The 18,231-nt window shown below is 39.0% G+C and overlaps 1 protein-coding gene across 1 annotated transcript; it reads right to left on the minus strand.

Moving 5' to 3' along the window:
• Positions 1 to 28: 28 nt before the first annotated feature.
• Positions 29 to 17,215, minus strand: LOC119736630 (angiopoietin-1 receptor-like). The gene is made up of 18 exons (XM_038210644.1): positions 17,089 to 17,215; positions 12,848 to 13,168; positions 11,240 to 11,509; positions 9,879 to 10,010; positions 8,689 to 8,838; positions 7,098 to 7,235; positions 6,336 to 6,479; positions 3,663 to 4,060; positions 3,250 to 3,393; positions 2,664 to 2,949; positions 2,368 to 2,478; positions 1,876 to 2,042; positions 1,341 to 1,454; positions 1,117 to 1,187; positions 970 to 1,010; positions 696 to 792; positions 306 to 411; positions 29 to 106 (listed from the first exon to the last, which is right to left on the minus strand). The coding sequence occupies exons 1-18, from the start codon at positions 17,213 to 17,215 to the stop codon at positions 32 to 34; spliced, it is 2,892 nt and encodes a 963-aa protein (XP_038066572.1). The 3' UTR covers positions 29 to 31.
• Positions 17,216 to 18,231: the final 1,016 nt, after the last annotated feature.

Below are 18,231 nucleotides of genomic sequence, written 5' to 3' on the forward strand. Positions count from 1 at the left end.
CAAGCAGCATCGATGTTATATGTCTCTCCATTCAGTTGTCATCCAGCTCTGGGCGAATCATCAAGTACATGTAGTTGTCAGCTTTTGGCAGCAGTCGCATGTACGTCTACCGAGACAAAACAATGTCACTATTAAATAGTATACATTTAATATTCCTCATCACATGGTTAGACAGTATTTTAATGTACAGGTAGGTCTATACCAAATTTTACGATCCAGGAGACTCTGTAATACAACACACAAAGTGGACATGAATGATAGTGGCTCATCGTATCAAATTTGCTGCTATGAATACAAACACTCACATGTTCATGTTGTTTGTCAGCCATAATTTTCAGGTGAGTCACTAGACTTTTAAAATGAGGTCGGTTGTCCGGGTCTTCCTGCCAGCACATCAACATCAGAGTGTGGCTGCAAAACGACATGTTTGGTTGTCATTTACATAAAACAGTGTATTATTGCATCTTTGTGGTATGCATATTTTTATCGTAAGAAAATAATACATGCACACACGGAAGCGACTTGAACAATGAATAGGGAAAACCACATGCCGGCAGTAAAAGCTAAACAAGCTGATAGAAGCGCAACATCAGTTTCAAAATAGTGAAAGGTATGAATTCGATATGATAAAGATAAGTAGGTGTATCGACGGACAAACATTTTCAAACTTAAGCCTCCTAACGTGCACATCTTACATCTCGTTATCACAGTTGGTTGGTTTGGGCATCCGGTATCCACTCTGCAACCTCGACAGCAGGTCCTTAGATTTGATGTCTTCATAAGGAGTGGCACCTATAGTAGGAAGAAAATGGCACACAAATACTTTTAGTGAGAGAATATATAAGAGACGGATACAACGTTGGAATGGAAATACACTCCATGTATACGTGGGTTTTTAATTGAGAAATGTATACTTAAGGTTTTTTTTAACACATATACAAAAAGTTACAAACATGAAATATACATTACCCAAGGTCGCAATTTCCCACAGAAGGATTCCGAAGGACCATCTAAGTAAAACATGAAAAATGACAAACGAAACTTATTAACGATAGGCGATGCGTTTCACGTTCATAACATTCTTGGTATCCAAATTGTTATCTTTTGTATACGTACACGTCACTCTTTGATGTGTAGGTCTTGGAAGCCAACGACTCCAGAGACAGCCAGCGAGTAGGAACCCGAGTCTGTAAATGAGATTTCAAAGAAGGATGTTAAAATACTTCTCGCTCTAAGGAAAAACTGCTTAAACACGCAGGGTATGTGGGAGGATGTAGTATATGGGTATATAAGAAGCATTGGTCTAGATAATGCAACTGCAGTTAACTGCTACTTCTTACCCTTGACATCTGAACGTAGATATCTTCTGCACGCGATAACCCAAAATCAGAAACCTTGGCAACCAGTTGACTGTCAAGGAGGATGTTCCTTGCCGCCAAATCACGATGGATCACCTGCAAAGAGTTCTCCTTTCTTTATAACTTTTTTTAAGTATACCAAATTTGATTTCTGCGAACTCATGAGCTTCTCTCTGTGTTCCACTTTAGCAACACTGGTTCATACCCCATCATGGATTCCATCTTTTTCTACTTTTAATCCCAGTCTGAATATCTTCCATTCTTATACGCTTGTAAGCTTCAGTAGATCGTTTGCAATTCCAACATCTTGGAGATGTGTTTCTTTGTCCAACAGGGATACTTATTAGTACAGTAGACCTCTTGTGTTTTCAATTTTAATGAGTTAAGATAACAAAACAAACATCAAAGATGGCTGCTGAATGCACTCGATCTATGGCCTGACGCTTTGAAAGAATCCTTGGTTTCGTTACCAGTATAATGTTTCTACTTAGCCTCAAAAATTAAGACTTATACTTACCCCCACTGCGTCAACGTGTTGCATTCCTCTGGCAACATCCAATGCAAACTGAATCAGCTTCTCAGAAGACAGAGTGGACTGATCATCGTCCCCCAGGGATCGGGCATTTCTCAGGTAGGTGCGCAGATCACCGTTGGGCATGAACTCCAAAGCCACGTACAGAATGTCTGATAAATTTTTTTAATGGTCTACATATATGTGACGGTTTCAGCAAATGGTTTTGAGAAAATGTTCAAATTCAAGATAAATATGTACTTTCTGTAATCTCATCTGATTATACTGAGAGATTATGATCTCTAACAATACCAAGATGGAGTATGATAATATTGCTACATGCATAAGGAAACAATTGCCAATTTGTTTCCGAGGTACATTTTGCCTCAACGATTACCGGTATTATAAATGGTCAAACTTTTCTTCTGCACTAGGCTTACATTACCAGAAATTGTATAACAAATAATACAATAATTAATTATAAGCTATTTCACACACCTTCATGTTGACAAGCGCCGAGAATACCGACCACGTTCGGGTGTCGTCCAACTTTGGTCAGCGTCCGGAATTCCTCCATGAAGTTCTGCCGGTCATTTTCTGATGAGTTTGCTGTGATGAATTTTCCAATGAAATTAAATGAAACCTTTTTTGATTTTTAGTTTTATTGATAAACTCTCAATGGATATTAATATCTCTCAATGGATGTAAATTGAATTGAACCAATTGCTGTCCACACCAGATAAGGTTCAGAGTTCAAATATTTCGTAGTGCTCAGTTACAGATATTCAACCTACCCATCAGTGTCTTTATCGCAGCTTTTGAAACCTCTCCTCCAACCATCACTGCTCCGTCACGAACTTCTCCATAGTTTCCTTTGCCTAAAATCTTTTCACCGATGAACACATTCTTGAATGGAATCTTCCTTCCCTGTGCCCAAGATGGTAGGCCTACATCCTCATAGGTTGATGACGAGAGATGAACACCCACTACTTCATACGATGTTGGGTGATCTTGACCAACCCTCTCATAGTCTGATACGCCATACTCGTTATCTGGAGATATCTGATTCTCATACGTGGTCTTTCAAAAGCAAAAAAAATCAATGATGTCGATACCAATTCAGGAAGAAAGTATAAATGCACTAGGCCAAATTCCAACTTAATAAAGGTAACACTTTTTGATTGAGACATTAGTAGTTCGTATAGAATTATCTAGGGAGCGTGAAAATGAAAGATATGAATTGATGTTATTGGGAAGATGTTTATTTACGACAAGGAAAAATACATATTACATGAGCAAAAATAGTATTGGACATGCATCAGTCAAAGTTCAAGCCCTAAATATAATTCACGCAGTCGCCTATTTTGATATAACACCAACCAGTTCCTGTCCTCCTGTTGATTGTGTTTTTGCAGGTTGTCTTGTGCTTTTTCGATGACACGGAAAGTAGATGTACACAGCCACACCAACGATAATCACGACGATTACAACAACGACAATAAGAACGATCACGTCTGTGTTTGACTGACCACCTTGGGTTGGTTGTGGGGGAGTTGACGCCGATAGAAAAAAAAACAGACACAAAGTTAACATAAACATTTCCTATATTGGTAAGTCCGAAAAAGACTTCTAGACAAAGCAAGTAGCCTATTACGTAACGACAAGCACCACTAACAAAATTAATCGACGTCCTGAAGTTAGTGCGCGAGGTTTGACATTATATTACCTGCAGTACTGGTAGTCGGTTGTGTAGTTATGGGTTGGTTCTTTATTGGTGCTGTTGTTTCCGTCACTTTGGTTGATTCAGGTGTTGTTATAATGGATGATTCAGAGGTTGTAGGACCCGTGGTGGTTTCTGAGGGGGGTGATTCAGGTAGGGTCGTCCTAGTAGTTATTGGACTCCTAGGCCCTTCTCCTCCTGGCCCCTCTCTCACTACAGCCATGCTGAACATGTATTCAGTATTTGGTTGCAATGGTTGAACAGTGGAGCTGTACCAAGTCTGAGGTGGGCTTGCCACTGTGACATTATTGGCAACAGTCCATGATATGGGGGATGTAAGGGAGTAGTAGACTTTGTATGCAATGACCGGTCCATCTCCTGCATCCACATTGGAATCCCATGCCTGCCAGCTGACGATAGCTGATGTAGATGCAACTGATACACTGGGTGGCTGACTCAGCACAGGTAGAACTGAATCACAAGAAATAGAAAAAATGCACCATAATTTTAAGTATGACAAAATGAACTGCCCTGCTTTCTCAGAACAAATTATAAAGAAAAATGTCTTGAACCTAATGTGTATGTGATAAGGGCACTGAAAAATAAAAGTGTTAGGCATTCAATACAACAGTGTTGAATACCTTGATTTGGTCAATAAAACTTATGATTGGCTATTTGGTTGTAATAATAGACCTTTATCATACTGCCTCCATTTCAATCATGTTCCCGGTATCTAATAACAGTACTGAATGATAATTTTTTGTGCAAAAAGGAACCAGACTATTGTTCCTCCCAGCTTCGCTTTGGTTATGTTGATTTGAAGGGGAAAAATCAAGATGGCCGCAACATGATAATGGTCTATTGGCCTCGGCACTGTTTTTGGCAAATCTTCCATTGACGTGTACGAGGTATGCCAACTTGCAAATACAGTTCGCACTCCTTGTTATACACAAGTAGCTACCTACCATAAAATTTCACCGACAAACGTCTCGTACATGTGAAGCCAGAGAAGGTCATGATGCAATAAAATGTGTCATTAGTTTGCAGGAACAGAAAATTTGTTGTTCAACACTCCGTTGGAATTTGCATGAACAAGCATCTTTGATATTTACAAAAAAGGTTTGAGAAACCACTGAGAGTAAAAAAAAATGCCCTTAAAGTATCTTACTATTTCTTAGAAGTAACGCTGGTTATTACACAGAGACCGTTATAGGTTTGGCATGAGTAACCGATTGTTATGGATCAAAAAGGCGCTTATAAAAACCAGAGTTGTAACGAGTCACTGATTTTTTTGACTCGAGTCGAGTTGAGTCACTTTAAAGAAGTGACTCGAGTCGAGTCGAGTCATTAGGTCAAGACGGTCGAGTCGAGTCGAGTCACAGTGTGTAGTCCAGTCGAGTCAAGTATTAAGCTCGAGTCAATTCGAGTCACAAGTATTTGAGCACTATACAATAAATAAACAAGAGAGAAAGTCATTTTTTGGCTTTTTAAATTTTACATTCGGGCTACTACATGTGGCGACACCACATTTGCCTGTTAAAGAAAATAAAAAGGGGGTGACTTATGTGCGACGCACATCTAGCGAACAAGTAACGAATTCAGCGCATCCACTGCGTATGAGATTCGTATGAGTTGCGTATGCAGTGCGCAAGTTCGCCATCTGTGCGTTTCTCATAAGTTACGAATAAGTACAATGCGCTGCCCGCTCGTAGGACGAGCGGTACTAATTCGTGCAATACGTCGGCATTCGATATGAGTTCGTTCAGCGTGCGTTGTATCTGCGCTGCAAGTACGCTATGTATACGTCCAATATAGGAGGTCAGCGTATTGCCGCGTATGAACGGCTTTTCCCTCACGAACACATGGCGTACTCGTACCGCGCTCGACCGATGCGGGACCGATGCGCTGCGTATTTATAACTTATGACCTGCGTAACAGCGTACGCAGCGTAGTTTTGTGCATGCCCAAAACTATCCAGCGTACTGGGCCGTACCATGCGTATGCCTGCGTACATAAAACTTACATAAAACGATAGAGATGCATATGAGGTGCGTATTGTGCGTACGACTGCGTATGAAAAAAAGTCAATGCGCAACTCATAAGGAATTAGGATACGCAGAAGTGTGACAGGGCCCTTATTGTATGCATTATGCGCACACATTATATCAGACTAATAAATTCCTAGGTAACAGCCGTACGAAGTAACTGCTGGAAATACGTATAAACAAAGCAGAACTGCCTGGCATGCGAAATATAAAGAAATATTGGCTATTTAGTATTTTCTACGGAAGCGTTAAAGGGACATAAATCAAACTAAAACATTTAAATCATAATTATGACTTATACCTCATAATTATGGCTTATTATTAAGTCATAGTTCTGACTTATGACTTAGAATATGCAATAATTATGACTTAATACTCAGTCATTATCATAAGATATAAGTCATAACTGTGACTTAATAATAAGTCATAATTATGAGATATATATCATAATTATGATTTAATACTTAGTCGTTATTATAAGATGTAAGTCATAACTATGACTTAATAATGAGTCATAATTATGAGATAAGTCATAATTATGACTTACTTTTTTTAGGTTGTACTATGTCCCCTTAACGCTTCCGTAATTATCTCCTTACTTGTTAGACAGTTACTTTTCAGTGTATCTATGGAATGACACAGCAAATGAGAATGATCGCAAGTTTCTTTTGGATATGGGCATATTAGACTGTTTTACTTACTTGACACACACTGAAATCCTGCTGCACATGCACCGCTTGACCCACTGCAATAACCAGTCCCCTTGTCACAGGCTGCGTCGTTGAGACAATGACACTTACTCAGGCAGTTGTCTCCATAGTAGCCAACGGGGCAAACATCTGGAACTATACAACGACAGTGATACCGTGAACAACTAAAGACTTGTACATGTAATAATATCGCTGTGCTTTCATATTTTAATTTTTCAACTATTCGAAATGCAGAATGCATTAGGAACACGATACATACAGAACAGCTATAAATATGTGACGACCAGAATCAGTTATACATGGATAGGTGAACAGACTGACACAATTGGTATGGTTGACGTTAATCGAGCTGTTCTTCAACCCGAGGCGGTGTACCCAAAGGCTATAATTATTATAATGCTTGAGGCAGTAATCTTCTGCCAGCCAGCTCAATTTTGGGCAGCAAAAGAAGCCTCATCGTCTTGGAGGTGATTGGAATGAGGTCGTCTATGACCTGAGAGATGTAGGTGTGGCGTAGCTAGCTGTTTGAAGGGTTAATTCTGATGCATCATGATGGTTGATTGGGTGGGTTTGTGAAGACAGCGATTGGCACCTCGGTTCTCCGTAGCGCATGGCCAATTGAGCCAACGCAGTGTCTTAGAGCTGGTATCGCTTTGACAACCGTTCTGCTCAGTTAGACAACCAATACAAAACTTTATTCCTCCATTGTTTGAAACAAAACAAAATAAGAAAAGATAGCATCAGGCAACTTACTCTGACAATTAGTGCCATCCCAGCCCGCTTCACATCCACTCGGTGTCCCCGTACACTCCCCTGTGTAAGCATCACATTGCCCTGACTGACAGTGACAGGTCTGGGTACATCCAGCACCAAATGATCCAGCAGAACACGCTAAAACAGAAATACACATACACATGTAAGCATTACACTGCCCTGACTGACAGTGACAGGTCTGGGTACATCCAGCACCAAATGATTCAGCAGAACACAATAAAACAGAAATACACATATACATGTAAGCATTGCACTGTCCTGACTGACAGTGGCAGGTCTGGATACATCCAGCAGCAAATGATCCAGCAGAACACACTAAAACAGAAATACACATACACATGTAAGCATTACACTGTCCTGACTGACAGTGACAGGTCTGGGTACATCCAGCACCAAAGGATCCAGCAGAGCACACTAAAACAGAAATACACATACACATGTAAGCATTACACTGTCCTGACTGACAGTGACAGGTCTGGGTAAATCCAGCACCAAATGATCCATCAGAGCACACTAAAACAGAAATACATATACACATGTAAGCATTACACTGCCCTGGCTGACAGTGACAGGTCTGGGTACATCCAGCACCAACTGACCCAGCAGAACACGCTTAAACAGAAATACACATACACATGTAAGCATTACACTGCCCTGACTGACAGTGACAGGTCTGGGTACATCCAGCACCAAATGATCCAGCAGAACACAATACAACAGAAATACACATACACATGTAAGCATTACACTGTCCTGACTGACAGTGACAGGTCTTGGTACATCCAGTACCAAATGATCCAGCAGAGCACACTTAAACAGAAATACAAACACAAGCATTACACTGTCCTGACTGACAGTGACAGGTATGGGTACATCCAGCACCAAATGACTCAGCAGAACACACTAAAACAGAAATACACATACACATGTAAGCATTACACTGCCCTGACTGACATTGACAGGTCTGGGTACATCCAGCACCAAATGATCGAGCAGAACATACTAGAACTGAAATAAAAATACATTATGCGTGAGTGTCATCAAGGTGTTATATGCCGGTTGAATATCCTAGATCAACGGAGTCTGTTCTGGCCCAAAAACACAAAAAGATTACATAGTCATTTCGCATTATGATTTATGTACAAACCAATTCTACAAGGTGAAACTCATCAACTCTGAATTTCACGTTTTCCAACTAATACTCTCACTCTAATCATTTTTTTTCAATTCAATTTAACAGAACATTTATTTCCATACTTTCAACAGTGATAAAGATACAAGAATAATACAATTATGTAAACACTAAGTGTAATGCTAAACGAATGTCACAAAAAGAAAGAGGATAAATAAATAACATAAATAAGTAAATAGATAAATATTAATTGCATGATATGTACAATAAAGATGAAGGCATGGAGGCACTTTCAAGAATCCGAGGCTTGCATAGAAGTGCCTTATTTTATAAGAACATCAACCATTAATATTTTAAACATGTTTGTGGAACATAACCAAATGTGCAATTCGGATCTAAACATTAAACATTACGTATATAGTTTCGAGACGTCCTCACCCACATCACAGTCTCTGCCATGGTACCCAGAGATGCAGCTGTTACCGTACGGGTCTGGCAGACCAAACTGGCTCCCTGTACAACTCTGGATGACGTTACCAGCTCCACACTGAAACTCACATTCCCAGCCAAATTTGTGCATACCACAAGCTGTAGAAAGCAGTGATTACATACAAGAGGTTATTTTAAGAATGTGTAAATGTTGCGGTTTTTGAAGCGCCTCATTAACTTCAATCACAAGAAAATCAAATATGAGGCTGCCACTGAAAGACATATTTTATTAATGAAGTAGTGTGGAATTAACATGAAATAAATTTAAAGAGACACACGTTATACACCCACCTTGCTGTGCTCCGATGAATGATTTTAAATCATGAAAGAGATTTAGTCATTCCTTATTTACTCCAATGCAAAATATTGAAATGCAGAACCTTAAATCGGTACAAAAAATGTAGCCGAAAAAGTTTGGGAACAGGCCTACACGATAATACACTGTGAACTGTTACATTTTAAAAGATAGGCTCATTGGTGAATTAATTAATAAATTGGGAAAACATGATACGAAATGGTCATCTTGTAAATTCGCACCCTACTTGAAAATCAAAAGTGGAAGGAGGTCATGTGTGTACACCGTAAATCATTGGCCCGACTCTATATTCAAGCCTTGACTTATTTTACAACACTCCATTGGAACACAAACATTCGTTGAGCGCGCCAAGCTAACTGCGGCACTTTATAGACAGACAGTCTGACAGACAGTGCAATGAGCTTTATCTGTGAGGCACTTTGATCCTCTAAATCCCTGTGGGCAGATGCAATCTCTTGTCTCAATCTACCCGATAGACAGACAGACAGACAGACCAGGCAGCTTACCTGTGAGGCAGTTTAGTCCCATGAATCCTGGTGGGCAGATGCAATCTCCTGTCTCATCATCACACACTCGCCCATTGTAGCACATTATCACACACTCAGACCGACTGCCCGCCTGACAGACAGACAGACAGACCAGGCAATGAGCTTACCTGTGAGGCAGTTTGGTTCACTGAATCCTGGTGGGCAGATGCAATCTCCTGTCTCATCATCACACACTCCTCCATTGTAGCACAAATCACACACTCAGACCGACAGCCCGCCCGCCAGACAGACAGACAGACAGACAGACAGACAGACAGATCAGGCAATGAGCTTACCTGTGAGGCAGTTTGGTCCACTGAATCCTGGTGGGCAGATGCAATCTCCTGTCTCATCATCACACACTCCTCCATTGTAACACATGTCACAAATCCCAGTGCACTGAGGACCCCACTTGCCTGCAACACAGCCTACATTGTACGAAATAAAAGAATAATTCATGCTTTTTCGTTATGCAGTGACCTTAACTCTGTTTTAAATTTATATTATAAAATGCGAACGCAATTTGTTACATGTATTTGTATATATAGGACCCGTGGATGTTTTGAGGTCAAATAAAGTTGGGAAGAGGACAGACTTCAACTCTTAAGGGTGTGAGTATATTCTGCAAAGAATGAAGAAAATGTTGGAGAGAGAATTAATACAACAGCTCTCCTCTCCGGATATGCACAGAATTAATTATAAATATATACAAATTCCATTAACAAATTTACAATGATGTCAAATTCGTCATAATGACAGGTTTGTTCTTAATAAATCGCCAAAGGGAAGTATCCGAAATAAGATAAGGCAATTCACGACTTTGATTAAACAGGTAAACATAAACACATAATAACATGAATGACTAAAGAATGGCTCGAGTCTGTGGTTATTGGGCGATTCCCGCCAAACGATCGATGACGACCGCCATCTTGAAAATAATCTTAAATCCTATAAAAACAAAATAAACCGTCGCTCTATGTTTTCCTGACCATTTAAATGACAATCCAATATAATACAGGTAGTATATTTAACTTAGAGAATATTTACAGAGATCTAGGAGAAAGAATGATTGTTCCTTCTCTCAAATCCCGAGGGACAATCATGTCACATAAAATACTACAAAATTAATGAAAATGTGAAGAAATATAAGCTAAATGGAAGAGTTGGTTGATAGGTAGGATTAAGGGAATTACTTCTACAAATATAAGAAATAAATGTATAATATTACCTGCAAATAATGAAGAAAATGTTGAAGAGAGAATTAATTGAACATCTCGCGTCTCCGGATATGCACAGAATATTTGGTAAATTTAAATAAGAATGAGTTGGGTGCTAATGAATAACGAAATACAGGTAAAGAAACAAGTAAACCCAAATTTAGAGGGGGGGGGGGTATTTTTTCATACCCGTGACATATATTTTGTTAAATTGTTTTGGAGAGTTTGTGATACGGTTTTAATTTGTGAATTAGACAAGTTTGCGAAAAAAAATAGATAAACTGAAAAGTTTGTTGCGATTAATTAGCCCCCATTTAAGGCCAAATTAATCCCATACCAATGTCCCTCTTTCCCCTTTTTTACATACAAAATAATAATGCAACCGATATGCATGTTTATTATGTGCTACAGTCATAACAAAGGAACATGATTAAATGTACCTCTGACTATGAGTCTGATCATACTGAAATGATTGTCAGCCAGAGTATCAGTATTTCCGATGACAGTATACAGATCCCCATCAACAGCATCAGTAGAGGGCACTGTGAAACTAGCCCGATTGGAATTAGGCAAGTTTGCATTAACAGTTCCATTTCTTGTACGACGCCACAGAGGAGAGCCCCCAGAAATAGCTTGGATGACTGAGAGAGTCACATCCTCTCGTATGTTGACCGTTTTCGTAACCAGGCCATCAACAGGCTCAAACCTCCCTACAAAAGAAAGGAATGGCATGTACGTTATAGATTTGACTAGTAGGCCCGTTGGACGATAGGAATTTATTTTTCCCAGATATTTTACAACATTTCCCATTCCAATTATGTAAATAAGTCTGGTGTATTTCTCTGTGTTGTAAAGCAGAGTTTGGCACATTCGTTTACACGATTTTATCGGACCAAGTATGTTATTGTCATTATTGTTATTACTGGTTTATTATCAAAACTTATTTGTAGCCCGCAGGCTAATATACAGCAGAATACAATTAAAAAAAAATACATTGAAATGACATATTAAAATACATTTAAAATTTGACGCATTAAAATACATATTAACATACATTCACAACTCCCCTCAGAGCACAGTTACCAAAAAAAATAAATTAAGGTAACTGTTAAAATGCATGTTAAAATAAATTCGGATTTTTTTTCCCCCGGCTATTCTAAAAACGTTTATCATTCAAAATCACTGATTCTGATATTCAAATTGTTCCTGCAAAATCGATTAAAGGGAATATACATCATTTGCTTTTGCTGTAATTTTCTGAAATGGATGGATTTGGGAGGTTGGTAATACATAGCAAATATTGTTACACTGCTTTTTTTTACGTTTTGGGTTGGCAGATGCTATAAAAACCAAGAAAAACAATCATATTCCTGTAGTCTGGTCCCCTGACTCCATTTAAGATGAAACGGAGCAATTTATAGACGCCGGGGGAATTGTAAGGTCAGGGAACCATTCAAGCTCTTGTACCCGTTCCTAGGTGGGTAATCGATTGCAAACAAATGTGGAATAACTAAGTATGGTCAATGGGGGCCAGTATTTAGAAAGAAAAAAACACTTTTTCCAACGCTGGTCGGCCGAAAGTACGAAAATACATGTACAACGTTTCTTGAAAAAGACAGTATCAGGTGCCATAATTTTACAGGATGCTTAAAAGTGTCATTCACTAATAGTCCAGCAAGGTTTTTCAAAATAATTTGGTGTTGTTTTTTTTTTATGTTTGCAAATGTTGTAATTTCCCTTTAAGTACCTTCCGAAAAGTAATTTCATGAAAATTGTATTCAAAATTACGAAATTTAACATTGGAAGTGCTCTAAATCGATTTTGCTGGACGAATTTCAATATTGGAATCGATGGAGTTGAGTGTAATTATAATAGCATGGAACAAAACTTATTCCTAGCGCAAAATTTAAATGATGCTTCAGAACCTTAATTAACCTTTGGCACTTTTCAAAAGCAGCTATAAAGCCCTCTTAAAAGACTATGATGCAGATCGTTTGTTATTCATTTTAAAACCTGAATATTATGTCATGTATTAAATCATCACTTACTATTCACACTGTGGATGATGCTGTATACCCTCGTTGTTAACCCTCTATTGGAACCTTCACAATAAAACAGCCCAGTGGCATCATTACTGGTGGTCAGATCCTGTGTGACTATCTGTCCATTGACTGATGGACTACTGCCAGTAGGGAGGGTGGTAGATATTTCTACTGTAGATCCTCGGAGAGCTATCTGGAATGGTCTGCCAAAGCTCAGTGTGGCGTCTGCATCAGGACTGCTACGGAAACAGCTGATGCTAGCCGAGGACTGTGAAGACCCCGCCCCATAAGGTGTGGGTGTGACCACCGTCAGGTGCACTGTATCACCTGTTTGAAAAACAAAGCAAATGCGATATGTGTCAGCTTTTTTTTTACTTCAGTTGTAACACGCACAGTACACATGTATCACGAACAGACACATTCTGCCTGTACATGTATCAATTTGAACATCTTGGTTTGAAGCTTTAATGTGTTTTAAAGAATGATATGGAGATCTGATACATGTTTGGCCGCTTGATTAACACTTATTGCAAGTACAACAGTGTGTGTTTGTTTTTCACTGGTGAGTTCAATCCAGAAATGTATACAGTTTAGAACAAAAAAAGATATGGATTAAACATACCGGTATACAGTGAAGTAAATTCCGTATAATAACAATTATACGTTAAAGTGATCAAACTGAATCGCAATGCATTTCTTTATTGATGCGTCATGACAATGCATTAGCACTAATGACGCAATGCAATAACTTTGATTGTTTGTCCGAAATGTTAATTAACAGTGAACCACATATAAATTATGTACACATCCTTTCTGTAGTCAGATCAGTCAGGAGGATAACTAATAAACTAAAAAGCCATTATGCTAGCTCCTTAAATGTGGTTACACATATAAAATGGCTTCATATGGGCATGTTCACGGGTCTTATAGGTAGTTGTTCCTTCATTAATTTTTAGTTTGAATCGCACTCAGAAAAGGCAGATCCAGGGGGGCCAACGGGGGCCATGCCCCTCCCCCCCCCAAAAAAAAGAACCCTTTTTTAATGACAGCCACTCCGTACACCGGCATCGTTTGCTAAAAAATGCTAAAAAATCTTTTGCTAAAAATGCATTGCGTAAAATGTTGAAAAGATATGAATCTGGGACTGAAAAACATTTTCCAATTTTGTCAGAAAATACCTTGGAAATGTTATGTACTCTCCATAGACTGTGTACTCAACCAAAGAAGTGGCGCCTGAATACTACATTATTTCCACAATTTGTTACTAGTTTCACCTGTTCGAATAGGAGCAGGCGGGATAATGTCATCCGAAGAAAACATCTATTGAGTTGCACACCAACTTTCATCGGTTGCTATGGCATACATTCAGCACTCCAGACTCAAGAACCAATGAGTTGCAAGATCATAGGAGGTAGATAAGCCAACAAAAAAAAACCCCTAATACTACGGTGGCCCTGGAACGACATTTTAATATTGACCTTTTTAATATGAACCTTGTAACTTCTTAATATTGATGTTGTACCTTCGCAATATGCATGTTGCAACACGTAGCTTAATATCGCATTGTGGAAGTTGTTCCTTCTTAATGTGAATGTTCCAACCTGTTAATGTTCACGTTCGATCTTGTCAATGTACACCATTGATCATGCTTGATGTCAACGTTGCACCTTGCTTCTTCGCAATATGAACCATGTACCTTTCGCATTGTGAACGTTTGACCTTGCATCTTGTTAATATCATTGTTGAACCGTCCTCCTTCGCAATGTGAATCATGCATTCTAAAAAGTACGAAGCCCTTGTCAAGCCCTATAGTTAAACAACCAATTATGATGGAGTTTCAATCTGACAGCTGTTTAATGTCACTTAACCTGGGTCTACCTTGTAGTGATTTTTATCATGAATCAAGGCTCTATGATTTATTTCACATATCTTTTATAATTCATGTTCAGGCTAATGAGCGCTGTTTCACTAGAAAAGATGTGTTCAATTCATGAGACTAATTAATTTCTTGACGGTATACTCTCCGTCAATTACAATAATGCAAAACGGTGTTCTGTGATCACGTTAAGAAGGCTTTTATCATAATACTTTACATCCTTCAAGCCCTATTCAGATTTTTTTTGTGTTTTTAATCATAGTTACGAGAGATTTCCGTCGAGATCCGCGTATTTAATTAGTATAAGAGTATGATCTAAATATGTAATTGAAAGAAACATCATTTATATGCGGTGGTACCGTTACGAAATAATATCCACGTCTTATAAAGCATGACAACAACAGTAAGGGCATACATTGATATTTATTACTTCGGGGAAATATCGGGGATTTCACCATGCAACGGTCCCATTTCAGTCAATCATTGTAAAAGCGATAGCGCGCGGGGCACAGGTGGCTTCGGTCAATTATTTAATTGTTTATTCAGTGCATACACCCGCAACATACTCGAGCTTGTCTAGGGACTAGACGTTTTTATGGTTGAATGCGCGATTACCCGCTGAAGCGAGAACCCGCCACCGCGAGAGAGCGCCGCACCACGACCGCACCGTTGCGTTGAGCGCGAATCACGTGTTGCCGGGGCACCCTATACGAAGTTGTTTGCTTGGAGTTCATGCATACATGACCGGTCGTCAGCCAATTGCGAATATTCTTCATGATGCGGTCAGGCGCGGATATCCGGGGGAGGGGGGGGGTACACTCTAAAAACAACTTAGTCAAAATATTGACTGGTTTTCCCAGTTAATGGAAATTGACTAGGAATTTAGTTAAACATGCAAAGTTCCATACTATGACTAGAAACGTAGTTGGGTTCGACTCCAATTTCAGTTTTTGGCATAACTATTTTTCCAAAGACAATAATACTGACTGGAAAAATCTAGTCAGATTGACCGATTTTCAGTTGCACCCAGCTGACCCTGAATGGCTAGTCAAATTTGACTGGTTTCTAGTCAAATCTGACTAATGCTTTTTTAGAGTGTATGTAAGGTTCGAATCAGCAGTAGCCCGAAAACGAAATGCTCGTCAAAACAGCGGGGATCCTCATACTATTTGGTAAGGAGCCCTTGGCGAGTCAAAATTATTGGGATATGGCAAAGATGAAAGTACAGGAAGAAAGAAATCATTACATTCAGAAAGCAAACCGGTATTAATTTGTGTATAGTAAACGGTTGAAATGATTAGATCGGGTTATTTGAAACAATGACAAATTTGCTTCAGGATGCATGTTTTTACATGTATGCCCAACCTTGGGTTATGGTTAGCCCGAACATGAATTATAAAAGATGGGTGAAATAAAACAGAGAGCCTTGAGTCATGATAAAAATCACTACAAGGTAGACGCCCAAGTTAAGTGACATTAAACAGCCGTCAGATTGAAACTCCATCATAACTGGTTGTCTAACTATAGGGCTTGGCAAGGACTTCGTACTTTTTAGAATGCATGATTCACATTGCGAAGGAAGACGGTTCACCAAGGATATTAACAAGATGCACGATCAAACGTTCACAATGCGAAGGTACATGGTTCATATTGCGAAGAAGCAAGGTGCAACGTTGACATCAAGCATGATCAATGGTGTACATTGACAAGATCGAACGTGAATATTAACAAGTTGGAACATTCACATTAAGAAGGAACAACTTCCAAAATGCGATATTAAGCCACGTGCAACGTGCATATTGCGAAGGTACAACGTCAATATTAAGAGGTTACAAGGTTCACATTAAAAAGGTCAATATTAAAATGTCGTTCCCAGGGCCACCGTACATTCCTGATGTCCGCACCATCTAGCACTGTCGGCATTTTTTTTTAAAATCAATGTCATCTTAGTTTTAGTAGTTTAATGCCTAGCCCCAGTAGTGTGGCACGGATACTGCCGCGTTGTATCCTTTACGGCGCAGCAATATCCGAGCCGCACTAGTGGGGCTCTTTTATTCCAAAAGGTCCCATCTAGTATGATTCATTTTAGGTTGCAACCCTCCCCTCCCCATTGGAGGTACCAACAGCCATCAGCACATAATTAAAAAAAAAACATTAGTACATTGTGAAGTTTAAAATACATCTGAAATGGAAAATATGATGATCAAAAAACTAATGACGACGAATTTATCATTAGGCTTTTTCCAAACTTGTGTGTCCAAAGTGTGTCAAAAATGTGCAAATCTATTTCCGCGACTCCTTTTCATAAAAAAATTAGATTTCTCTGTATGATAGCTTGATAAACCAAAGAACAATTAAGGAACAAACTTGCCTGTTACGCTGAAAACCACGGACAGGACAATCAGAAGCGACCGGGTAAAATACTCCATTGCAAAATGTCCACGAACCCGGAAGTTAGCGGGCATGAAATTCCCCGATACACACGGCGACTGCGCCATTGCGCCCACACGCACGGGTTGATAACGAGAAGTCTTGAAGAAGATAACCGCAATTTTGCTCCTCAACAGCAGCACTGCTTGGTGAAACTGAACCTGGTCGTATGTCACATCTTCCGAATTTAACAGAAAACCCTTACAACTTAAAAAATATATGGAACTGAACAACTTCAATTCAGTTGAAATGCTCAACACGTAAACTTGGTCGGGGTGCTCACTGATGCGTGACCGTCAATCCAACATGGTGAACGAAACTTAGTCGCAACGCACTATGCACTTCTAACGAGACAGGTGTCAGACCTAACCATGTTTTGGCTTTGACTGAAAGATTTTTGTCTACGGCTACGGATTCTGACAATGATGAATTAATGACAAAAATTGAAGCCGTAGCCATGAAATGCCCAATTTGAACACGGCTTACTCTGCCTTGTGTGAGGGCCTGTATGATCAACCGACGAATGCTGCAGTGGTGATCGGATTTTCAAAACAATGTTTGAAAGGGGAACAAATAGATTGAGTGAAAAAAATTAAGATGAAAGTTCTACTCCTTGTATATTATTTTAACTTTTGACGTATAATTTCTAAAATGTATTGTAAAATCAGGCATTACAAAGATTTTTTTTTAAAGAAAGTGCAGTAGTTTTTGTTATTAATAAACTTTGGTACAGGCAGAGAAATAACCCTCAGACTTTGCTTATTTCAAATAAGCTTAATTTGCATTAACTGATTAAAAAGTCTCCGTTTAACTTAAAAACTCTAAATCCTTTCAATTCCCTCAAACACACACACTAAAACTCCTCAATCACATGCAAACCCTAAAAACTCTCCAAACTCTTAAAATTCATAAAACCCTGACAACGCCCTAAAACTACAAAAAGTAATTATAAACAACAAAGTAATTATAAACAGCTTACCAAAATTTACACCTAATATTTTGTTTCGTTACAGCTGTTTTGTAACAGATCTTGAAATTAGAAAATCGTGTAATTCACGAGAAAAATTAAACATGTAAAAGTTGA

Source organism: Patiria miniata, unplaced genomic scaffold (genome assembly GCF_015706575.1).
Source record: "Patiria miniata isolate m_02_andy unplaced genomic scaffold, ASM1570657v1 HiC_scaffold_3, whole genome shotgun sequence".
Taxonomy (NCBI): domain Eukaryota; kingdom Metazoa; phylum Echinodermata; class Asteroidea; order Valvatida; family Asterinidae; genus Patiria; species Patiria miniata.

Excerpts from the sequence above, each read along its gene's own strand:
- LOC119736630 (XM_038210644.1), bottom strand. The coding sequence starts at position 17,215 with ATGGCGCAGTCGCCGTGTGTATCGGGGAATTTCATGCCCGCTAACTTC. Across the intron at positions 1,455-1,875 it reads AACACGTTGACGCAGTGGGG|GTGATCCATCGTGATTTGGC; the intron begins GTAAGTATAAGT and ends AACTCTTTGCAG. Across the intron at positions 412-695 it reads ACCAACTGTGATAACGAGAT|CCACACTCTGATGTTGATGT; the intron begins GTAAGATGTGCA and ends GTCGTTTTGCAG.